General features: G+C 33.0%; 1 protein-coding gene and 1 pseudogene across 1 annotated transcript; both read left to right on the forward strand.

Moving 5' to 3' along the window:
* Positions 1-1473: 1473 nt before the first annotated feature.
* Positions 1474-2027, forward strand: LOC120150568 (annotated as a pseudogene).
* A 7483-nt stretch (positions 2028-9510) lies between these two features.
* LOC120150421 (ubiquitin carboxyl-terminal hydrolase 12-like) lies at positions 9511-24689 on the forward strand. The gene is made up of 32 exons (XM_039163110.1): positions 9511-9626; positions 9789-9855; positions 10010-10160; positions 10266-10423; positions 11079-11344; positions 11421-11639; positions 11725-11833; positions 11918-12033; positions 12453-12551; positions 13650-13759; positions 14563-14637; positions 15009-15087; positions 15211-15357; positions 16145-16225; positions 16302-16421; positions 16529-16651; positions 18696-18773; positions 19284-19372; positions 19459-19567; positions 19927-19995; positions 20079-20189; positions 21709-21764; positions 21898-22075; positions 22161-22262; positions 22351-22422; positions 22529-22594; positions 22922-22987; positions 23177-23263; positions 23378-23494; positions 23746-23820; positions 23915-24001; positions 24193-24689. Exons 1-32 carry the CDS (start codon positions 9597-9599, stop codon positions 24232-24234), a joined length of 3354 nt encoding a protein of 1117 aa, XP_039019041.1. The 5' UTR covers positions 9511-9596; the 3' UTR covers positions 24235-24689.
* The last annotated feature ends 1800 nt before the right edge of the window (positions 24690-26489 follow it).

Raw genomic sequence — 26489 nt, forward strand, 5'->3', positions numbered from 1 at the left:
AAATTCTAAACGGTGCTCGCAAACCTCAAGCACCACAGACCAACCACATAAACTATCAATTTGTCCAAAATCCATAATCTTGAAACTCAAACGACAACCTATACTTACCTCTCAGATCTTGGAAATCGGGAGCATCGTTAGGGAATCTAAATGGTGGAGAGTCGAAAGACAGAGTGAGGAGCAATATACTCGAAGATCAGCGCGGGCGAACAACGACGGGCAACTGTGAACAATGTCGAGCGGTGTACCCACGTACAAATGCAACGTGAGGTGTACCCACGTGGTTAATGAGAGCTAAGGCCTTCATGGAATAGTACGAGCATATGTCGGGCATGGTGGTTGATCGTCTGACTTTGCAAAACATGAAAAAGAAGCTTAACGAGATCTTTAGACACTATACACAAAGAATCAAAGATAGAGGGATGTGGCCGCTGAAGTACAACCACCTGTACTTGAAAGAAAAAAATCTCTTCAATATGCTTGAGTCGGCATATTATGAAAAGTTATAATTTCTGGTGAATTGATCGAATGAGCCATCAAGAAAGGAAAAGTTGATAATATTGAAGGTACTAAGAATACAACAGCTGCTAGGACAGAAAGAACATAAGCTAACGTAGTTGAAAATGATAGACACACTCCACCTAAAACACTTGTTATTGTGTTCCATCTCGGCGGATGCCCTAAGCCGGGACTAAGTGCATCTTAATTATTTTAGAAAAGTTGTAAAATTAGTCTAATATATTAATGGGAAGGGAAAAAAAAGGAAATTTACATATTCAAAAAAATTTCTTAAAAAAATATTAGAATTTTGAGCTCTCATTTTTTTAATTTTTAGATCCGATACTATTGTCGGCTATCCGAAGCCAACTCTGACTGCTCATCTAAACTTTTCTTTCTATGTGTCATAATATATGTCGAGAAATGAGCAAAAACTATCGAGGCAGAATATTAAAAAGCACCAATTCTCGTTGTACAAAAAAAGTCATCGGTTGAATGGAAATCACTTATATATTCAAACTAACCACTTTAGATATATAACATGTGCCACATTAACAATAAACGTTAAATATTAGTCAACTAAATATTTTTTAATCACTGAAGCATTAAAATTAAATTATTTTAAAAATAAAAATAATTATTTAATCAAACGTTAAACTCTGGTTGAGATTACATATATTTTTAATAATCGAACTTTGTCCAACCATATCTTGAGCAGTAATTGAGAACTTGTAATTGTAAATTTAGAATGTATCTCAAAGCTTCCACTCCTAATCTTTTAAATGATTGGACACATTTGCTAAATTCATCATGGAAGCAGCAAAGAAATAATAATAGAAAGTACAGACAAAGAAAGAGATGAACTGTCTCGCGGTTGCCATTTCATCTGGCACTTTTTGTAATAAAAGCTTCACAACGTTTCTCATTCTTCATAATATTTTCATTTCCTTCACTTGTCTCTGCAAAAGAAGAGAAATGTACAAGTCGAAGTTGCAGGAGCTTTGCCAGCAAAGGCAATGGGAATTGCCAAGGTACAGCTCCATGAAAGTGGCCCTCGTCATAATCCTTGCTTCAAATCCTCTGTCTCCTCAACGGCTCCTGGTTTCACTCCTCGGTCCCTTGCAAATCTTGTAAACATGCTCAAAACGACGCCGCTAAGTCCGCTTTCCTTCACTTCACTTCTTCTTCTGCTGCAAACGCAAATCCTGTTCACGAGGTATCCATGTGTTCTTCCCTTTTTATTTCAGGGTCCAGATTAACAAAATGGGTTTTCTTTTTAGCAGGCTGAGTCGGGAATGTACAAGAATCTGTTGCAAGAGTTAACTCAGAGAGAAGAATGGAGTTTACCAGATTATAAGACGACTCAATGTGGTGAGCCTCATAGGCCTACGTTTTTCTCCACCGTCCAAGTGGAAGGACGCCTTTTTCATGGGAAAGGAGGGAAATCCAAAAAGGAAGCTGAGATCAACGCTGCTAAACTTGCTTATACCAATCTAACTCAGCATAAATCATTCTCGTCTCTTTTCTAAGTTTATCTCGTTTTGATTATTTTTTCATTTCGAATTCGTTTAACGTTGTGTGAAGTCTACTTCATGAAGAATATGGTGGCGAAATTAAACATGGCGCCTTCCATAATCCTTTAATTCTTCATTTTGGAACATTTTCTTTATTGTATTAGCTAGCTGGAGCTCATATTTAATCAATATTTTGCCTTGTAGAAGAATTACAAGTAGGAGGAAAAGACTTGGCAAATTCCACTTCCAGTATTTATAACTCTGATTCTTGCTCTAAATCTGTGCCTGTCTCACTCAAACAAGGTCGTTAATGTTACTATTAATGTCCTTAATGACTGATGTTCTTTTAAGATCAAAACTATTATGACATTCCGGCATTTAAATAGCAGTTGGTTCTCAAAATAGTGGACGTTATATAGCAGTAACGGTACTATTTGAAACCGTTATTGCATGACCGCGATACTTACTACTATCTATCTCCTGCTGATTATTTTTCCCATTTCAGGCTTCCAGGGGGAAACTCTCAAATCTGCTTCCGGTTCAGACTTAACCGCTGCTGTAGAAAATGAAGAACATGCTGAAGAAGGTAAATATTTTCACCTTGCTCCAATATTCTATTTCTTCGTTTTCAAAGCACATTTTTTTTACTTAGATACCTTAAATCCATACTTGTGGCTTATTGTTGCCTGGTAGATGGAGTGCAAGAAGTGAAAACAGGAGAAAAAGAGGGCTCGAATTCGATATCTTGTGAACCAGCATAGGTTGACATCTCCGATCTTTCGATTTCGGACTCGAATTCGGAGAAATTTCCAGGATCGAGGAGTTATTTACTCAACAAAAGGTTCAGAGTTTATCCATGTTACCCTGACATTGCATTCCCACAAGGCATCACTGTGCTGCCCATCAGTGAGGATAAATGGGTGGCTGTGAGCTTGTAATTCCCAAATGAAACAGATGATTGATCCATCTCTTGTAGGTGCTTGTTAGACGTTTGTACTACTTTTTTTGCTATGAATTTTCTTTAGTATGATGATTTCAATGGCTATGAAGAATATGTTTTTACTCTTCACGTTGCTGAAACTTTAAAGTATTCTAGTGCTTTTACCCTAAATTCTAGTATAATTTAAGTAACTTTTTATATATTTTTATTGATAATGTATTTTCGTCTCTCTTAAAACTTTATATATTTATCCCGATATAAAATTTTGCGTCCGTTTTCTTATCATAATGCATGTCTTCTTTTATATACCCCTATAACTGTACATCCAACGCACTGGTTGTTGTCTCGACCAGACTCCCAAAAAGAGCCTAGGATCAAATTTGTTATCGACTGGCCTTTAGTTTTGCCCAATTGATGTCTAAACAAACTTCAGAGTTGCACATGCAACATTTTTTCCAGAAATTACTCGATTAGAAGAGCCTTGTTCATCTGTACTGAAAGGATACTTTTATGCGGATGGACCGAGAAGGGTGGATGGGAGAAATCCCCCATATTGAAAATTTAACATTATTATATATTTTAAAAAAATATATATTTTCTATTGAAAATATATTTTTACACTTGTAATTTTATAAGTTCGTAGTTTCTTAAAATTTAAAAAATTTACTCCTAATATAAAATAATGTGTCCGATACTACTGTTAAAGGTAGCCATGAATGATCCTTGAGGGTTTGAATTTGCCAAGTCTGAAATTTATGACTAAAGTTCCATCAAATGAACTGTATTTGGGTCTGAAATTTATTAGATGTATATTGGTCGACTATTTTCAAATCCATTTTTCTTAAACACTTAAGGTCACATTTCTTTTTTTGGATAAATAAAAGAATATTATTACCAAAAGGGAGTAGGAAACTGCTACAGAACAGACATCAAAACAGATACATATACAGTATAGGCATCAAAACAGTTTCAGACATCAAAACAACCAAAGTGGAGCATGAACATCCAACATTAAAGTTAGTCAATACCCCATTGGATACAAATAGAGATATTAACTCTATCTATTCTATTGATTATCCTATCTCTTAGTTGAATTCAAACAAACTCCTTAATAGCTTTAAGGATTTCATCAACAGTTCTTGAGCTTCTTCGGAATAGTCTTTTGTTTCTTTTTTCTCAAAGAGAATAAATAAATACAGTCCATGCAAGCTTCAGAATATTTATTAGGAGGGAGTTACTTGTCAGGAACCACATGCCCAGGACATTTGATGATCCCAGGACAATGAAGATTTCCGCAAGCCGGTTAGTAGTAAGATTTCCTTCCATAGAGAGCTTGCTAGTGGGCATTCCATGAACAAGTGATCTCTTGTTTCCTGTGCTTCTTTACATAAAACACATAAACCATCAGTAGCAATACCCATATGTTGTAATCTAACTTTAGTAGGAAGTTTGTCCAAAATAACCATCCAAGAGATCATGCTGTGTTTAGGAATGTGGAGGGGAAACCAAATCAGATTACTCTAGTGAACTTTGTCTCTCTTAACCCTAGTCTCTTCCCAAATTGCACGGACAAATGTTGCTCAGGTTGAGAAAACAACGTTGGCTTCACTCCTTAGTTTTAGTAATTTTCTGAAGGTCCTGCTGGTATTAGTGCCACTATCAATGTGCCAGAAGTCTTTATCGTTGTAATAAAATTGTGTACAACTTTTCTTTGACTTCTTGTCAGTTGAATCAATGGAAATTTCCATTTTTTGCATTATTGTTGGATAATTATTTATTTGATCATCCATTTATTATTTTAATTTGTTTATCTAATTATTTTTTAAAATCATATATAATATTATGTTTAGTCAGTCGTCGTTAAAAAATCAACGGTGATGTTGACATATTATTTTTTTATTACTTTTTGATACTGGCATGACATTATCTTATAATAATATGTTAATATCATTATTAATCTTTAAACGATGGATAAACAAAACATAATCAAAATGTAACATTAGATACGATGTTGAAAAAATAATTAAGTAACTAAAACTGAAACTAAGTAATAAATGTATGATCAAAAAAGTAATTTACCGTTATTATTATTGTTATTGTTGTTATTGAAATCACTTCGCGACCACTAATCCAAGAATAAATAATTAAATTCAAGCAGGGAACTTTCGTCATTTTAGTTTTTAGACTTGTCCATTTGGATAGTCTATGATTATAAACAGTTGAGATTTTTATTTTCTTCTGTACAAAAAATAATATAGTAGAGAATAATATTATGTAAAAACTAACTACGTCATATGTTACATAGGAAGAAATTGATGAGATTTTAATATTAGTTGATATTTGGAGGGTAAGTATTGATAAGAGTATAAAAAAATCAACAATTGATGAGAAGAAATAATTTAAACAATTTCATTCCAAATACCAAAATTAGTCAAATGCAAAGTTAATGGACTAAATAAAAAGAGAGTGTATTTTTAGTAAAAAAAAATAGGAATTAAAGTTACATAGGTATTATATAGTAGTATATGAGCATGTAGTTTAAATTTGGTAAAAAAAATAACTTGAAATAAAGGACGAATTAAAAAAATAAAAAATCATGAAAAATTGATGGATTAAATTGAAAAAATAATGTTACTAAAAGAGGAACTAAAAGCAAGTAGGTTTTTTATAACGATTAGGAACATGTGGTTCAAATTTGGTAAAAATTATTTTAAAATGAAGAAGAAATTAAAGGACTAAGAAATTTATGGACTAAATTTTAAAATTATTAAAATTATCAGTTGATTTTTAGTTTTCGAGTATCTCGAATTTTTCAAATTTCAACTCAAATTGAACTCGAAAATTGAATCGATGATTCGAGTTGACCCGAATAACTCAACTCGAATAACTCAATTTTTTTTTGCACATCCCTAACTATAAGTAATAAATTTATATAAGTAGAATCAAATCAATTAATTATAATTAATAAATTTATATAACTATGATTAGAATTAAATAAATGAATTGAAAATTAAAATAAATTTGAATTTAAATTCTAAAATGAAATATTCAAATTAGTGTGAATACTTTAACCAAAACAAGTAATAACAATAAATAATGTTATATATTAATAAGTTTTAAATTATTAAATACGAAATTCAAGAAAAAATATTTTATTCAAACAAAACCAACTCTTTCTCATATGATGTGATGGTTGTATTGAACCTGTTGGATGTCCTCATATCTTATTTTATTTGGCAATTTCCAAGAAAAAAATGGTTACATATAGTAAGGGACTAAATGATAACTTCAACGTTTACTTTTTAAGGATAAACTTCACTTTTAATATTTCAATTATCATTTTGTTTCACACAATTATTAATTTTTTAAAAACTTATCTAATGTTATATTTTGATTAATTTTAATAACTCATGTTAAAAAATTAGTAGAATTATTTGTGACATTATTGGTGACACGGGTAAACTATATATTTGACCACCTAATTATTGTTCATTATTATTTTAACCATCATTTTTTAAATTTTGTCAATCAAATCATCCAACTATTTAAATAAATTCAATCAAGTCAATTGACGTTAACATTTAACATAAGTATTGATGTGACAGTTAATAAAATTTGTATAATTAACTTTTTGATCCTTAATATTTATACATTCTATTAATTTGGTCATAATTTTAATTTAATTTAATAAATTTAATCTCAAATTAGATGATGACATGTATCACTACCAAATTAGATGATATTTTTTAATTTTAGTTATTTAAATTATTTTATTTCGTATCTAATCAGATGGTGTCACGTGTCACCACCTTATTTTATATAAAACATAAAGAATAAATAACATGCAGGTGAAGGGAATCAAACCCAAAACTTGGATATCTACAAAGTATGCCTGAATCACTAAGCTACACACCTTAGTTGTTAAAGGATTACAACATTTTATATATAATATGTTATAGTTAATAACAGAGAAAAAAAAAAGAAACATGCTTGTAAGAGAATTTAAACTTGGAATTTTAAGAGAAGTGCAAGCATCGTAGCCATCAAATCAAGCCCTGCATTTGATTAAATTGTAATATTATGTGTATATGATCATTAAATTAACTTTTTTAAAAAATAAAAAACTTATATTTTTTATATCTTTAAACTCTATTTTTTATATAATTTCTCTATATATAATGATTAAATTATTTTTAATATAATTAATATTTTAATTTTATTTAATGGTTACATAAAAGGAATTATATATATATAACCCTAGTCGCTCTCCTCACCCCTGTTTTATTTTCTTTAAATTTTTTTATCGTTTTTATATATTAGATCTATTTTTTCTTATTTGATTTTGTTTAGCCAACGATAACATCAATTTTAATGCTGGTTTTCGACCTCAGTTCTTTTTTTTAGTTTTTAAATAAGAATAATTCCGTCTTTATGACATTTTTCTCTACTTTTCTGATACGTTTTTCTCAATCTCCGTGGCACTTTTTTCATCTCCTTTCTCAGTCGTTTAGTGATTATTTTTATTTTATATGGATTTGACAACGACACGAATGATCAAGATAGCGTTTATTTGTAATCATGTTGATCTTTCCTATTATGTACCATCAAATTGATTGATATACGATTTTACGTTCGTGGATAGTTCTCACGAAACTCGACTCTGATTTGTGATTATTGGTGATATTTTAATAGCTTAATCCCTTTTTGTGGTTCGTTTGTCGATACAGACAGATTTATTCGTATTTATTTTTTGTTCGAGTCTTTTGGTTGAGTTTTTAACATTTTTCATGTTTGGTTCTTATATGATCTAAAGTGGTTAGTTTCAATGTTATAGGAAGATGCCCAAATTATGTATTTAGTTTACAATGATAGTTGTAAACCCTTATAATAATTTTGAATATTTTTCATTTTTAATAAGACTAACGTCTTCTATTAAATAAAATTATATATATATATAAATGATTAATTATATTAAAAAATGAAAATTATACTTTAATTATATAAAAGTTAAATATAGTTTAAAAATCGAATTTAGGCTTTGGTAAAATTGTTTTTCAAATTTCAATCTTGATTATATTTAAAGAACTTATATAAAAAATCAATATAGTTTAAATATATAAAAAATCTAAATCTTACTTTTTTTATTTTGGAAAAAACTTAGTTTAATGATTATATACATAACACTGTAAATTTAATCAAATATAAGACTTGTTTTGATGGCTAAGATACTTGCACACCTTAAATTCCCAAGTTTGAAATTCTCTTACAAGTACGATTTGTTTTTTCACTGCCAATAATTGTATAGATTATATATATAACGCCGTAAACCTTTAACAACTAAGGTGTTTAACCCATTGGTTTAGGCGTACTTTGGATATATCCGGGGGTTGTCACCTAATTGGATATTAAATTTATTAAATTGAATTAAAATTATGATTAAATCGATAGAATATATAAATATTGAGGATCAAATGTGTAGTTATATAAATTTTTTAACAACCACATCATCTCCTTCGTCAAATATTAACAACCAGTGACTTATTAAATGTATTTTAATAATTAAGTGACATGATCGATAAAAATTAAAAATGATGGTCAAAATGAAAAAGAGAAATAATTAGGTGATCAATGATATATTTTACCCTTAAGTTTTTGACAAGTGATTGAAACGAAACTAAAATACAAAAAGTATGATTTTAAAACAAAAAGTAGTTGGTAGCTAAAACATAATAAAATTGATAATTGGGGTACTAAACATGTAGTTTAGCCTATTTATTAATTATACATATATATTAATATTAATATTAATATTGTGGTAAATTACAAATTTATCACTGAACTTTATTCTCTCTCCTATTTTACTCACTATATTTTAAAAGTTTTTAATTTTTCAATGAACTTAATATATTGAGTTTTTTGTCACTCAATCGTTAAATGGTTAATGACATTAAAACGACACCATTTAAAAAATAATTTTTTTATGAAAGCGACGTCGTTTTGCATCTATATAACTACTAATTTATAATACTGTTAGTGAAGAAAATAATTGAGTGACAAAAAAACAATGTATTAAGTTTAGTGAATAAATTGAAAATATTTAAAATACAGTGAGTGAAATAGAAAATAAGAAAAGTTTATAGAGGGTGAAAAATACATGAGCTGGTCCGACCTAAGAAAAATATATAATTTAACCTTTATATTTAGGGATAATTTCAATAATGCTCCTTTATATATTATTATTTTTAATTAAATCTTTATTTTTATTGAATAAAAATAATATTTTTAATAAATATATTATTTCAGACCGGATCAATTCGAGTTCAAACTGTATATCAAAAAATGAGTTAAATTCAAATCGATAGAAGGTATATATATTTTTCGTGTTAGGTCAAATACCGAAAATCCACCCCGACCCAACCTATGTTCATTCCGAGAACAAAAAAGAAGTACAAATTTCCGAAAATACCCATTTATCAAATAATGACCCTCGAAAGGCCTTTCTCCTCGCTTCTTTCACTGTAATAAATCATCAAAAATAAAATCATCCCAAGAAAAATAATAATAATAATTTTCTCTCTTAGTTTCCCATTTATTTTTCCTTTTGTTTTCGTACACTTCAAAGTTTACCTCTCAATTTCGTAGCTATGACTGTCATGGCCCCTTCCCCCGTCGATGTACTCTCTCTCTTTTACTTCTTTTTAATGATTTGTTTTCCTGATTAATTGATTTTTAAAGAGTTTTTTAGGGTTTTTTAATGCGCAAATTTGGCTTCTTGATGGATCTGATTCTTCTGATTTACTTAACTTTTTTTCGGGATTTTTCTATGATTTTGTTAGCAACAAGAAGATGAGGAAATGCTCGTCCCACGGTCTGATTTGACCGACAATCACCAGCCCATGGAAGGTATTCGTCTTCTTCTTTTCCTTTCGGGAAATTTACTTCTTTGATTCGCTTACATCAATGCAAGTTTCCCAAAAGTTATAGCTGTATCGGGTAGCAGTCAAAAGAGTGGGTTTAATCTGATTGTGATCCTCGTGATTTATATCTTAATTTTTAGTTGTAGCGCAACCCGAGGCTGCAAACACTGTGGAAAATCAACCAGTTGAGGATCCTCCTTCATCAAGATTCACTTGGAGGATTGAAAACTTATCTAGGTTAAACGCTAAGAAGCATTATTCTGAAGTCTTTGTTGTCGGTGGTTTCAAATGGTATATCTCTCTTTCCTTTCTTGTTGATAGTGCTATTGTTCTTTCTATCTGTTTTTGTGGCCATGGTAATTGATGAATTTGATACTTTTGGTTTGAATTGCTTAGGCGAATACTGCTATTTCCAAAGGGAAACAATGTGGATCATTTGTCTATGTATTTGGATGTTGCTGATTCAGCAAGCTTACCCTATGGGTGGAGTAGATATGCGCAATTCAGTTTGGCAGTGGTTAATCAAATTCATAGTAAATATTCCATTAGGAAAGGTATTATCCTATAAGTAGATTATATGTAGACTGAAGTTTTCTTTTCATGGTATTGTAAAACCAAAATAGTTTCTTGCTGTTTTGTTGTGTCAGTTCTGTTTTTATGATCAATGCTAGGTCAAGAACATCCTCATTTATGATGTTCTTTCATCTTTTCAAAGAGTCATGCTCTTATTACCCTTTTGATTAGTAGTCTATTATGGTTTTGATGCAAAGGCTGGTCATATCTGATTATTAATCAGATTAAAAGGAAAATGTTGCTGTTATGATGCCTTATTCCTCAGTAATAGTTCTTGATATCGTTGCCATTTCTGATGATTAAAAGGCACGACTAAGACTTGGCCGATATTAAGACTTTCTGAATTTTAGAAGATAATCACAGCATGATATCGTAGAACCTTGATATTTTATATAATCCCCTTTTTCATTGTGACCATGATGCTCTTCTGGAATGTATGGCATCGCCCTAATGTTCAGTTCCCTCTTTTATTGTTTGAATCTATACGTTCACTAGCTTAACTCTTAGTAATATGTTCAATTCTTAGTTTTAATTTTCTCAATTTTTTTTGGTAGCTTGATATGAATGTTATCATAGCATTGGAGAGAATAATTTAATCTTATTAAAATTTGCACTTACCTGATTTGGATTTTGCAGACACACAGCACCAGTTTAATGCACGAGAAAGTGATTGGGGGTTTACATCCTTTATGCCCCTTGGCGAGTTATATGATCCTTGCCGAGGGTTTCTTGTGAATGACACTTTGATTATTGAAGCAGAGGTTGTTGTCCGCAGAATTGTTGATTACTGGGCATATGACTCAAAGAAGGAAACTGGTTATGTTGGACTTAAAAATCAAGGAGCAACATGTTACATGAATTCTTTGCTCCAAACTCTGTATCACATTCCTTACTTCAGGAAGGTAAGTACTGATGCTCCATATTTTGTTGAAATATGTGTTGTTTACTATTGCTAATGCTTCACATATTATATTTCAGGCAGTGTATCATATGCCTACAACAGAGAATGACATGCCATCTGGAAGCATCCCTCTTGCTCTACAGAGTTTATTTTACAAACTTCAGTACAGTGACAGCAGTGTCGCGACCAAAGAGCTGACTAAATCTTTTGGATGGGACACACATGATTCTTTCATGCAGCATGATGTTCAGGAACTTAATAGGGTTCTGTGTGAAAAACTTGAAGATAAAATGAAGGTGAAATGCGTCAATGATCTTTAATCATGATATTATTATAATGTGAAACCGAAGTAAATTCCATTTGCTTCTGTTGTGCCACCAGGGAACTGTTGTGGAGGGCACCATACAGCAGTTGTTTGAGGGGCACCATATGAACTACATTGAGTGTATTAATGTGGATTATAAATCTACAAGGAAGGAGTCATTTTATGGTATTTTCTATTTTTTAATGACTGTTTGGGATTTCATAAGTTCTGTTCCACATGTGATGCTATTTTACTTTTTGCCTATACCAGATCTTCAGCTTGATGTTAAAGGCTGTCATGATGTATATGCTTCTTTTGACAAGTATGTAGAAGTAGAACGCCTCGAAGGTGATAATAAATATCATGCTGAGCAATATGGATTGCAGGTAAGCTATTGTGTTTTGTGAAATCCAAGATTCTAAAAGTTTGTAATGAGGATGACTAAAGTAGACGTAGGATTTCAACAATCAATTCATGCTTCTATGACAATACCAATGGGATGTGTACATACATTACAAATTACTTCATTACTAGGAAATTTGCCATCAGTTAGATCATTGTTCAGCAGTACAAGGCTTCATAAAAGCTGCTATTTTAGCCAGGATGTACAGAATGTGTGGCTATTTGGCTGTGGTTGTAACAAAATGCCATTTGTGCAATTTCTGGAACTGGATTGCTTTGGAAGTTTACTCTTTGCACAAGAATTCATTTTTTGTCGAGTGTGTTTTGTGCATTATATCTGATTTTGTGTTAATATCATTTCATAATTGAATGATTGCATTTGAATTTTGGATGATGTTTCCAGGATGCTAAGAAGGGTGTGTTGTTCATTGACTTCCCTCCGGTCCTTCAACTTCAGCTTAAACGATTTGAATATGATTTTATGCGGGACACTATGGTCAAGGTCAGCTGTTATAACATCTTAATTGTCCGTGGTTCTTCTTTGTCAATGGTACTTGTGCAGTCCCGGGGCCTCCAGTGTTTGTGCTTAATAAAAAGCGAACATTTTCTTTTTTGCAGAAGTATAGAAGAATTTAGTTCTATGTTCTTGTTTAACTCTTAATACATGCAAACGATTGTTTTAAAAACCAAGATATCATGAGCTGTAACCATCTGCTGCTAACCAGCTATGTTAATCAAGACCTGGGTGGTATTGGATACAGTTTGTGCCTGAAATGGTTATGGTCAGATTTTCCAAGTTTTTTCATGTATTCAGACTCTTGGAGGTCATATTGCCGTATCCACGTGTTGGACTCATGTACTTCATTAAAAAAAAAAAGAACAGTCGAAGCAACATAGATGACCGACCCCAAGCTTGTAAAAGAAAGGGGGGGGGTTCCTTGCCCCTAGTGTTTTTTTTCCTTTGATGATTGACCAATTTTTTTTTTCTGTTGGACTCTTTTACTTCATTAAAAAAAAAAGAACAGTCGAAGCAACATAGATGACTGACCCCAAGCTTGTAAAAGAAAAGGGGGGGGGGGTTCCTTGCCCCTAGTTTTTTTTTCCTTTGATGATTGACCAATTTGTTCTCATGTCCTATGCTAGTCAAATATAAGAAGTTATTTGATTTTTTTTCTGTGGACCCACTCATCTGGCAGAATACAATGACTAATTCTCTTTATCTTCATTAGAAGCTGTTGTAATGTGGTTCAATTTTGTGTGTGAAGTTTTATGTGGTGTTGATCCGTGCGGTTTTGGTTGGTGTTGATCAAGTTTTGTGTTAAAACTAACTTCATCGACTTCCCAGCCTCTCTTCATTTTGTTTAGATAACGAAATGCAATGGCTAGTTTGCTTTATAAACTTAAAATAGGCACCACCATGACGGTTTCATTTTTTCAGCATGTAATGACAGTTTTTATATCTAAGTGAGACGTTTTTACAAGTTCTGTCATTTTGACCAATATCAAAATTTTTTTTGCATGCTTTTATTGTTTTGTGCTAATAGTTTAAGTGTCTTTAACCTTAATTCTAATGGTAAAATTAATATTTCCACTTATGTAGATTAATGATCGCTATGAGTTCCCATTGCAACTTGACCTTGACCGAGATGGTGGAAAATACTTATCTCCAGAAGCTGATAGGAGAGTCCGCAATCTTTACACGCTACACAGGTACCTACAACATTAAACATTTATTATGTCTCAACTGTGTTCTTTCATTTCCATCTTATAATCACTAGTTAGAATAATTCACTCTCGGTGTAAGTTGAAGGATAACCAAAAAATTTTACCTTCCCATTTCCTTTTTAACTTTTTTTAAATGTTTTTAATAAATTTTATGGTGGAAATACTTCTTCTAGATGTTTTATAACTTTTTTGATATCTTGGTATTTTCCTGCATTAATTAGCAGATGGTTAGAAGTCAATTAGGGTTTAATTTAGTTGAGATTTTTTGTCTCATTTGTTTGTGGAGAAGTAGCCTGAATCCTCGAAAACTGTAGCAAGTGAAGGTCTAATGCTAAATCAGAATATTCTCGAAAGAAAAAATTACTTCATATCCTTGACTAATTCAACTCTACCAAGTTTGGTGTTACATTCCCCATGACTATCCCCAACAATTCACAGGGTTATTTATCAATTGCCCACTTTAAGGATGGTGAGGTAAACAAACGAGAGGTCTAGTAACCATCCGTGTACTTGGGTTCCCTAATGATGCTAAAAAAGATTGCATATTCGTACCAGTTGATAGTGCTGGGGCACAGATGGGAAGCACACACTACATGTTATTTATGCTTATAGTAACATGAAGTTTAGAAACCGACCATGTACTTGGGGTTTTTAATGAGACTATGAAAGATGGTTTATGCACACAAGTTGATTGTGCTGTTGCACAATTTATAAGGACAAAACATAATATATGCTTCTTTAATGCTTATAATAACATGTGTTACTTACATCTTTGAGTTTGGTTACAGTGTCCTCGTTCACAGTGGTGGAGTGCATGGTGGACATTATTATGCATTTATCAGGCCGGCACTTTCTGATCAATGGTACAGATCATACGATTCATACCATTGCATAAAAATTATACTTGCAAAAAATAAATAAATAAAAAGAAGAAATAGGTTACTAATTATTTCGAACACTATCATGCATTTATCAGGCCGGCACTTTCTGATCAATGGTACAGATCATATCAATGCATAAAATTTATACTATGAAAAAAAAATATAAAGAAGAAATAGGTTATTAATTATTGTCGAAAAAAAGGAATGGATTAATAAATGCTTAGTCTGGTGCATGACTATTAAATTAGCTTATGCAGATTGTATTTAAGTTACTCTTACAGCTTGCATATTCCAGCTATGCTTTGGAGCCTTGAAGGTGATGCTTCTTTCATATTGATATTGTCTGTTTTCAGGTATAAATTTGATGATGAAAGAGTAACCAAAGAAGATATGAAAAGGGCATTAGAGGAGCAGTATGGTGGTGAAGAAGAGGTACAATCTTAGTATGTTTTCGCACTGTTTTTTTAAACCTTTTGGTTCAGCTTTTCTGCTTTCAACTATATCCATCTTCAGTGTTATTGATTTGAACAAAAAAAATTTCTTGTGATGTGCCAGTTACCACAGACCAATCCAGGATTCAATAATGCTCCTTTTAAGTTTACCAAATATTCAAATGCATACATGCTGGTGTATATACGCGAAAGTGATAAAGACAAGATAATATGTAATGTGGATGAGAAGGATATCGCTGAACATCTCAGGGTAAGATCTCATTGTTAATATATTATAGCTGAAAATAGTGGCAGATCTTTGACTTATTTTTTAGGGGGTCAATTGGAAAATTAAATTGCTCAAGAAAAAATTGCAATCTTGTTGAATATGTTTTTGTTGCTATATCTTGACATTTAGTTTAAGTTTACATGATTTTGACTTGATATTTATGATAAAACAATTAATATATAAATAAGATTGGGGGTATAATAAAATTATAAGTAACAATGTTATTTTAACTTCTTTAATTTATCATGCATAGAACTAAGTTACCATCAATAATATAAAGTTCATTTTGAGGGGCCAATATAATTTTATTTAATCTATTAATACTTGTATATACACTTGGATTATTTCAAAATTCTTTGACAGGCCAAGGTTTCCTTGGCTGTTCTTTTGCTGTGCCTTCGTCTGAAAATGAGTCGAGTCAAGAGATGTTATAAGCAGGTTTTTAGGCTTGAAGAAGTTAACCAGTCCCTCACTAGGTTTGAGCTCGGATTGTTTGTGGCACCAATGATCCTAAAGGGCATTGGGTGATCTGATTTCAAGTGGGTTTTCAACTTGGAGTAGTTCAGCATATTGAATAGAATAGTATTTATCTCAAGCTTGATTTGAAGTTCAATGAGGTTCAGTATGACTTTGTGTTGGTTGTGCTTTATAAAGAGTAATAAAAAATGAGCTATTACCAAGCTGATTGTTAAGAGTTGTATCTCTACTTGGTCATTTCAGATCCTTCCTTTCTCACAATCTAATATGCAATGCTTTTTAATGTTCTTAGGAGAGGTTGAAGAAAGAACAAGAAGAGAAGGAGCATAAAAAAAAAGAGAAGGCAGAGGCGCACCTTTATACTATTATAAAGGTTGTTTGAGTCATTACTTTAGTTACTAGATTGAGCATTTTTTAGATTACTTTCTTACAAATATATGATTGTCTAGGTTGCACGAGATGATGATCTTGCAGAGCAGATTGGGAAGGATATATATTTTGATCTTGTGGATCATGATAAGGTCAGGAGTTTCCGAATTCAGAAGCAGATAACTTTCAACGTGTTTAAGGTATGGTAAATAGAAAAAAGAAAGAGCTTTTCCTTTCATGTGTATTTGGCACTTGGGGTAATAGTTTTTTTCCCCGTGTTCCTGATTTACCTTTTTGTTGCACACAGGAAGATATTGCTAAAGAGTTTGGCATACCAGTCCAATTTCAGCGTTTCTGGTTGTGGGCCAAGCGTCAAAATCATACATACCGTCCAAACCGACCATTGACATCTTTGGAGGAAACACAATCTGTAATATTTCTTGGCATAAATTGTTTATGTTTTGGTTCAAATACCTTGTTTTAGGAGTATTTGCATCTGGTTTTAGCTTCAGTTTTTGTTTAGCATAGTTAAGTGCCTTTTGATTTAATTGGTTACTTCATTTATCCTGTTAGCCTTTGCATGGATATTGTTTGTATGCTTTTCCTGTTGAATGAATATTTTTTTGATAAGAATTGAAGGCCTCGTTAAACACCCACTTCTTGATTAATGGAGCTTGTAGGAAAGCTCCTTAATCAGTGGAAGGAGGAAAAGAGTGCCTTAAGATTTCATTCCACATAAGATACATCCAGAGAAACACCCCCAACACAAACTGAAAACCAAAAAACAACCGTAAACAACCATAGAGAACAACACTAACTTAGCCTAATCCATCTTAGCTAAGGCAACAACTTCTATTTGGTCGACCTGTTAACCAATCTAACAAAACCATTAAAAACTTTAAGCCTATACAATGCCGAAGAAAAACACAACTTATAACAATAAACCTGTAATAATCAACCAATCCCCTCCTTAGCTAGCTTGTCGGCCTCCATATTACAACTCCTAGGAATCAATATAAGAAAAATATCCATAGCAGACCCCAATTTCCTCCACCAGAGAACTGAAAAATGTAGGGGCAGAGTGCGGCTTAGAAATCCATTCCACTGCAGTTTTACAATCACTCTCTATAATAAGTCTTCCCTTCTTAGCCCAGTCAGAAGAAATGAAAAAGTCAATTCCTTCCTTAATAGCTTTCAATTCTTCCAAAGTAGGAGGACCTTGCCCAACAGCAATAGAGAAAGTGGCTAAAGTAGAGCAGTTTGAATCTTTTAAAATACTTCCAATTCCACCTTGCAACCCATCACCTCTTACCGCCCCATCAACATTGAATTTAAACAAATTCGGTGGTGGTGGTAGCCAACAATTAACCTTCTTTGTGTTTAGAGAATTATGGAACTTGTCTGCAAGCGATGGATCCCCTACTAATAAATCTGTCTGAATACGAACAATATGGTATTTAGCTAAATACCATTTAGCCAACTTAAATCTGGTGATGAAGTATAGGGACGAACTGTCAAACTTCCAATTTTCAAACACTACCAAATTCCTAGCCTTCCAAATTGACCATAAAACAACACCCGGGATAAAACTCCAAATGGAAGAATGCTGCCTTAGATACGACCAAGAACAAAGAAGTGAAATGGGGTCTTGAGGCAAAACAATACAATTTCCCATAACCTAAGGAATTTACTCCAAATCTCCCATGCAACAAAACAAGAGAAGAAAAGGTGTTCAATTGTTTCTTCATGCATATGGCATAAAGGACAAAGCACATCTTCCAAAGGAATCCCTCTTTTCTTCAACTCCTCTCTAACTGCCAATTTACGATGAGAAATCTGCCATAGAAATGTTTCAACTCTAGGAGGAGCCAATCCAGACCATACTAACTTTTTCCACTCGAAACTTCCTTCAGAACTGCAAGATAGCGTCAATCTACAAGACCTGACCGAGAACAATCCATCCCCCTTTCCCGACCAAGCAAGAAAGTCATCCACTGAATCGGACAAAACTATATTATCAATCAAGGACATTAAAGCAATCCATTGATCCAATTCTCAGTCGCATAAATTTCTTCTTAATTGAATATTCCAAACCCATACATTATTTTCAAGACCACCAAACACAGCTACTTTCCCCCATTTAATAGTCGATAAAGCAAAAATTCTGGGGAATTGATTTTTTAATGTTGAGTTATTAACCCAAACATCATTCCAGAATGCTACCGACCTATCATTCCCCACTTGGATCTTTGAATTAGCTCTCAAACAGTCTCCAATCTGATCCTTTTTCACATAATTGTTCAAAATACCTCGCCATATCCCTGTTGAATGAATATAAATTTCTACATGTGTTTTCCTTAAATACAATACTGAAAAACCAAGGAAAATGTGGAAAACATTCGGAGTTTACCTTTTATTTCTTCTCTCTCCCTCTCTTTTAACTATGTGCTTAACTTTGACTTTCCTCACTGTAGGTTGGAACCTTGCGGGAGGTATCGAACAAGGTCCACAATGCAGAATTAAAGTTGTTCCTGGAAGTTGAGCTTGGACTGGTAATACGGTTTTCCATTTCTTAAATTTTCCTGTCTAGTGATGTTATTTACCTAATTCTGGATCTTCATTGTCAATCCAAAATAAGAATTAAGAGATCCAAAAAGATAGGGGGTCTTATTTGAGATTCCAAAAGCTTCCAAGTGCAAATGGTTGTTTTGTCAGAGTAGAAGTTAGGCATTTCCAAAAACCTTGTTTGTTGGTAGAGTGCTGAATTCTTAGTTCCGGTGAGTAGTGACCATGGATCCAAGCTTGACAAACTCAAATAAAAAAAAAGTTTGGCATCAGACTTCGAGGTTTTATGCTTCATTCATGTCCATTGTAGAATTACTTATCTGCCCTTGAAATATAAGTTAGTGAGATTTGTAACTAGCTCCCTTTTGCTAAATTATTTAGGAAGTGCTATGTATGAATCATATAAAAATGAGTGTCTAATCTAGTCTTGCCCCCTTCTCCTTGATAATTTTTTGGTTATTTTGTATTTTCTTCATGACTTAAACAATACTGTTCAGGATTTACGCCCAATTGCTCCACCAGATAAGACAAAGGAAGATATTTTACTTTTCTTCAAGCGCTATGATCCTGAGAAGGAAGAGCTTCGGTAAGTTGTTTTGTGTTGTTTGTTTCCCCTTGTCTTCTGAGAAATTATGTGAAATTGTATGAGGGATTATCTTTCTGTTGCATCAGCTTTGTTGGAAGGTTGTTTGTGAAAAGCACTGGCAAGCCGATAGAAATTTTATCAAAATTAAACAAATTGGCAGGTTATGCTCCTGATGAAGACATCAACCTTTATGAGGTTTGCTTCCACTAATTCTTACTAAAGTGGTTGTATTTTCAATTCTCTTTTAACTCTTTTCTGGGTTGCATGAATTTGAGGTGATAGTAATCGAAGCTAATGTATGGTTCTAGGAATGAGCTTTTTTTCCCCTTTACAGTGGTTTTAGTTGGAATTTTTTGGGCTTATTCTAAGCTACTTTCACTTGGACAGTTGATAAATTACTTGTTTAATAGTAGTGCCTATATAATAACAGCACTTTTGCAATTGACTTGTCTGTGAAACCGTTATCATTTCCATCTAGTTAATTCATCCAAACATTTGCATATATTTTGACATTCCGATGAGGAATAATACCTTGAGTATGCTTTAATATACAGGAAATCAAATTTGAGCCCAGTGTTATGTGTGAACCAATTGACAAGAAAATCACATTCCGAGCTAGCCAGGTATGCATTGCACTTTATTTTGGAATGATTGCTATTTGGTTTGGTCCTATTTAAGTGGTTTGTCCATTCATTCTCCACTGCAGCTTGAGGATGGTGACATAGTTTGCTTTCAAAAGTCTCTTCCTATTGAAAGCATTGAACAATTCCGCTATCCAGATGTTCCTTCATTTTTGGAATATGTGCATAATCGCCAAGTACAATCTCTTTATCCTTTATATATGCAACTTTCTTGCAGTGAGTTTATTCTGTTATTTCCATTGCATTTTCATCTAAAATCTTGATGTGAGGGTTGACCTGTCTGTCATATGGCTGCTTTTACACGGTTGCTTTTAGAAATCTGCTGTGCTTGGTGATGTGTTCTAGGGGATTATCTGTCTGTCATCTGGCTGCTTATAGAAATTCGTCTTGCAATTGATGGTGTGTGCTAGGTTGATTAGTCAGGAGCTAATGTGCAATTTATTGAGCACTTTGTTCTCTTTGTGATTAGTTTGGCTAGCCGAAGAGTTTTTGTATGCTTTCTTGGATACATTTCTTTAATTAAGTGGGCAGTTTTTGGTTTATCATCTTCGGATAATGGTTACCACGTCATGTTGGTCAGCATTGCTAATAGGTTAAGGCAGAAACAATTACCTTCTTTTAATTGCATTGGCATTAGTTTCATTGTCTCAATAGGCCTCACGTTCTGATTGATAAGACCATGATATCTAAAATGTCAATAATAGTGTTTGGTTCCAGAAAGCATCTCTATGTTTATTTTCCTAATCTGAAATTATTCAGGTCTCTTCTAAAAATACATTTCATTAATGAAAATAGTAAAATCACATTTGGTTCTACATTTCTATTTGAAGAAAATTATCTATAAGCATAATTAATTTCGATTTGCTTATGTTAAACATAATTTTTTTTTGATAAAAAGGGAGGCCTCGTTAAAAACCCCCTTCATAACCGTCAAGCAACAAGAGTGGCTCAACGGACATTGGAAGGAGGAAAAGAGTGCCTCAAAGTTTTATTGCATAGATACCAAGTACAAGAAAAGTACAATACCACAAAACACAACTTGACTACTACCTCAACAATGATCAACATTAAACTACAGAAACACAGCAATGACCAAAACCAACTCAAGAAAACTATATCCTAAAAATAAGCAACCAACGCAAGCATAACACTATTGACAAATATAACCAAAACTTCCCCAAATACAACAAACTCAATGCAACAAATATATCCCAACCAATTAGCCTATCCCTAGCATCAATTCTGCCAGAATTGGAGGGCCAGAACCAACTCTCTCTGAGAACAATCCCAACAAACATAAAAATTAACATGACTACCTTGTTAAAATCTAAATTGAAGAGGAAAAAAAATGCTACTTCTCACTTGTTTGGTTGAGTGATTATTGCAGTCTTTTTCTTTTGTTAAAAAAAACCCCCACACACACACCCGAAAGAAAAAAAGAAGAGCAAGGTGTATGGATATATTTTGTCTATTAATGATACAGTCAAAGCTCTATGTACCTGTATAGTTCAAACTATTTTAGTTCACTTATAAATATTCCCCATGCCTTTGCGTTTTAAGCTGTTGGCCTGTCTGTGAAGACATATTTCTTTATGGTAGATTGTACACTTTCGGTCTTTAACCTTTCAGTTATACCCTTGCTTGAATAAGCTTTTAAAGTAATATTTGCATTTTTGTTATATTTCTTTATGGTAGATTGTACACTTTCGGTCTTTGGAAAGACCCAAGGAAGATGACTTTTGTCTGGAGATGTAAGTTCAAAAGTTTGGTTAAAGTTGCCTTCCTTTACATTGCGATTGACATGTCTTTATTTACTTGTATTTATTTCTATTTTATATGAATGTGAGGATCAAAGCGTCACACTCCTCTCTTTTGAATGTTTAGGTCAAGGCTTTATACTTATGATGATGTTGTTGAAAGAGTAGCTCAACAACTTGGGTTGAGTGATCCATCCAAAATCAGGCTTACATCTCACAATTGTTACTCTCAGCAACCTAAACCTCAGCCTATTAAGTACCGTGGGGTGGATCATTTGTCTGAGATGCTGGTCCACTACAATCAGGTAATAATCAAATTCTCTTAGTAGTGCATATTGAGAGGCCAAATGATGAAAGGGCTAGGAGCTAACCAATTTTGTTTGTTGACAGACCTCTGATATTTTATACTATGAAGTGTTAGACATCCCTCTGCCCGAGTTACAAGGTCTGAAAACCTTGAAAGTAGCATTTCATCATGCTACCAAGGATGAAGTGAGTATGTGAATCATATTTAAGAGTTCTAATTAATGATGTTAAACTTCTGTTTTAGTACAATAAAATTGCTTCTTTTTTATCCCAGATTGTTATTCATACTATTAGGCTTCCAAAACAGAGCACTGTGGGTGACGTGATTAATGATCTTAAGACAAAGGTAAGTCCAATTTCATTCCATGGGTGAAATAATCATGTCGAGGTATGTATTTTTTATGGATATTTCTTTTTAATAGAGTAAAATTGGTGAACCATTTTTGAAACAGGTGGAGTTGTCTCATCCTGATGCAGAACTGCGGTTGCTTGAAGTTTTCTATCACAAGATCTACAAGGTCTCATTTTTTCATGTTTTTTTTTATGCTCATGTCAGAAACTTATTACATCTTTATTTGATTTCACCTGGATGCATAGGTGACGGATTGTCTAATGTTCTGGTTCTTTCATAAACCTCTAATGCCATCAAGTTTTCTTATTTGTTTAAAACTTGACATTGCTTGTTGAAAAGACTGTTTCACTGTTTAGTTTCTTGAATTGCATACCTATTTATGTGTTACATCCTTTTCTTGCTCTTCCTGGTTTGGTAATTTGGGGTTCCTTTATCATCTTTTCTCCCTTCCCTTTGATTACAAATTTATGCATGTTTCTACTCATTTTTGCAGATTTTCCCACCTAGTGAGAAGATTGAGAATATAAATGACCAGTACTGGACATTACGGGCAGAAGAGGTCAGTTCCTAACCCCCCCTTCTGTTCCTGTAACACATGCATGCTCTAGTACATCCTGCTGTGATCTAGTGAATCAGTTTTTTTTTCTTTTATTTTGCCAGTTTTGATTTTATGAATGTAATTTCTGAGATAATGGCCTTCTTTAAGATATGGAGGGTTGGTTTTGATTGTTGTTCTTTGATCTTACAGATTCCAGAAGAAGAGAAAAATCTTGGTCCAAATGACCGCCTTATTCATGTTTACCACTTCACCAAAGAAACAGCTCAGAACCAGATGGTAATAATTTTGACATTATTACACGTCTTTTATTTTCAGTTGTCATTTTGCTATCCTTATGATTGCTTCTTTATCACTTATGTTTCCTTGCCAATTTAACTCTTTTCTTGACAGCAAATTCTGAATTTTGGAGAACCCTTTTTCTTGGTGATTCATGAAGGTGAAACCTTGGCTGAAATAAAAATCCGAATACAGAAGAAGCTGCAGGTTCCAGATGAGGATTTTGCTAAGGTTTGTTGTACTTCCTGAATGTTATGTGAGCTTGTGCTCACTGATTTCCCTAATCCTTATCTTGTTCAACTGCTTTTCTCTTCTCCTTTGGCCGGGTAAATGAAATATGGATTCATGCATAGTAGGAACTCTGACTGTGATGTACCCATTGTTAATATACATATTTTTAAATTAATCATTTTCCATTGTATTCATTTTTCTGTCTCCTCTCTTTTTTATTTATTTTTTATTATATTAAACCTTCTTTTCAGTGGAAGTTTGCATTCCTCTCACTTGGTCGGCCGGAGTACCTTCAAGATTCTGATATTGTATCTAGTCGTTTTCAGGTGCACATGCTGTTTTACATAAGGATATTTGAAAATTTTGTCCAAGTTTCATTAGGATTTTACCGTAATTTTGCTTAACTGTACATATATTCAGAGGCGAGATGTTTATGGTGCTTGGGAGCAGTATCTTGGGCTGGAACACTCTGACAATGTTCCAAAAAGATCTTATGCTGCTAATCAGGTAATGATCCTTTATTAAAAGTATTCCCAAGTTTCATCACAAATTGAGTTAATAAGACTCCTATCCTAAGGCTTAAGATATTCTTTAAGACTGATTAATCCATTTGCTTTTCTGGACTCCATAAAAATGGCTAGCCTTTGAAATGCCAATAATAGTTGACTCTACTTTAATGACATCGCCCTTCTTTGCAGAACCGGCACACCTTTGAGAAGCCTGTTAAAATCTACAATTAGGGACTGTTTTATATTTTACCTCCTTTTGATGACGTTGCACAAAAAGAGTTGCACTCTACATGAACTAAAAAGCAAATGACAATGCGAGGCAACAAGAAGTTAGCACTGAAATGGCATTTGTTGATATTTTCTTGATTTATTGGATAATGTAATTCTTTCAGTCGAAGGACAGTGTGCATCTGCAAATGTCGATTACGATCCACTGAGGTTTTTGCTACTACTTTAAATATAGGTTGGTCGGTTGGTTCTATCTCAACCGAAACGTAAATGGGGGCAAGTTGCCAGTGTAATTTGTCAGTACATAAACAAGATTTTGGATTATTAGTGAATTTATGTATACACAGTATAGTTTGGGAGAAGGTTGTGATTTGGTATTCCCTTTGGTTGATTGCCCTTTGGTATTCCCATTTAGCATTAGCTGCTGCCCTTTGTAATGGTTGATTGCCATTCTTTTTCAAGCCCTAATATTTTGTTGTGGCTTTTTTATTATGGGACTTTGTCAAACCCCAAATCTTTTTACCACAAAGGGACTCGAACTGATTTGATCCCTTAATAAAATGCATATTCTTCCTACATGAACAAACACAAATATATATATTATTTATAGTGTATGTGTGAGTTTAGGTATCATGAATCAAGTATTTAATACAAAATTAAATTAAGTATGAGGCACTTTTTAAGAAATGATTCAATTTCTTAATAAAAATAAATATTCCAATAGGAAAAGAAACCTACCTATCCAGCCTTGTCAAGCAATAGATGGCATGTCATTGGTGAGTGTAAAATAAAAGCAATCTTAAAAGGTGAAAGATGATGCCTCTCCACCTTTTCTTCCCTCCAAGCATGATCCCAATTGCCTCTTCATGCCATCGTCCATAATTAAAGTTCACATCGGAATCGTCTTTGAATTTTATACATATAAGTTCACATCGGAAGATGAGAGAGATTATGTTTGTGACTTGTATTAGTATGATGGACCACATGACATCTCTCTTTCCTTTTGGGTGCAGGATGTGACTTGACTCTTCCATTCATAATTGTATTAACATGGACTCGGTCTCCTCATGTTTTTGTGGTTCTCATTTTACTATCATTTGGGGTTTTTCATCACATGATTTTAGTTATATCAGTGGTCCTTTATGCCTACAAACACTGGGTTAAAGAAGATCATGAAGCAAAACAAGATTCATCTCGAATTCCTGTATGGTATGATCCTTTAATATAGGTCCCATGGGTTTTATTTTATTTTATTTGCAGATATTGAGATCTGAACATAAATTTATTAGTTGTCTTTTTTACGAATAATGAAACTAAATACCATGTTTGGATTGTATATTTTATGACATTTGAAATGTGAACATTAAGATTATCCCAACAAAATATCAATGATAAATGGACTGTCGGTCGGTTAATATTAATAATTGTTTTTTTCAATATAAGAGGGCTAAAAGCGATTACAAATTAAGAATCCACGACATGATATCAAATAATGAGAGAGATGATTATTGTTGAAAGATAATAATAAAATTTTATATACGATGACAAATATAAAAGAGAAGGCTGCCGATGCCTACGATATTGTGGGTGGCCATCAAGATTAGATGTGTGAATGCAGTGATCGATTACGAAATTAGGAATGAAATTAGGATCAAATATTAGGAGAATAAAGAACTATTAAGTATCTAAATCTAAAAATATTAGTGGATAAAAACTTTATTTGATTAATATCTAACTCAATACAGACACAAAATATTATTCTACCAAAAAAAATTTAGGTTCATTTAATAAATAACTCGTCTCATCTCTGTTCGAGATGAATCATTATAGCGTTGGAGAAGCCATTGCCTAAGGTCTTTCTCATGAATATGAGAAAAAAACAAATACTAAACCAAGATCAACAATGCCAGTGCAGCTTTCTCTTCAGGGATCTCAGAATGGGAGGAGTTGTCTGCATGGTTGTAAGAGGGGGTATGCACTATGCATGGACCCCAATTTTTATTTCTTTAAATTTAGTATTTTTTATATTAAAAAATTTAAATTACAAAAATATAATTTAATTTAATCCCAACCACCAAAAACATTAAAATTTGGTTTTATCTCAATGGTGAGGGGACGAGGGTGGGCACACTGTATTTTATCATATAAAGGCATGAAGCGGGAAATCTCAAAGTATCTTCTCAGAGCATTGATGTTGGAAAGGAGATAGAAAAAAAGGTTATGTCACTGATGACTGACTGACTCATCTACTCGCATTG

Source organism: Hibiscus syriacus, unplaced genomic scaffold, assembly GCF_006381635.1.
Source record: "Hibiscus syriacus cultivar Baekdansim isolate YM2019G1 unplaced genomic scaffold, ASM638163v2 tig00111022_pilon, whole genome shotgun sequence".
Classification (NCBI taxonomy): Eukaryota; Viridiplantae; Streptophyta; class Magnoliopsida; order Malvales; family Malvaceae; genus Hibiscus; species Hibiscus syriacus.

Bases quoted from the DNA above. Each gene is read 5' to 3' on its own strand.
- LOC120150421 (XM_039163110.1), top strand. From the start codon at position 9,597: ATGACTGTCATGGCCCCTTCCCCCGTCGAT. The intron at 16,422-16,528 runs GTATGGTAAATA...TGTTGCACACAG, and splicing joins TAACTTTCAACGTGTTTAAG to GAAGATATTGCTAAAGAGTT. The intron at 22,263-22,350 runs GTGAGTATGTGA...TTTTTATCCCAG, and splicing joins ATCATGCTACCAAGGATGAA to ATTGTTATTCATACTATTAG.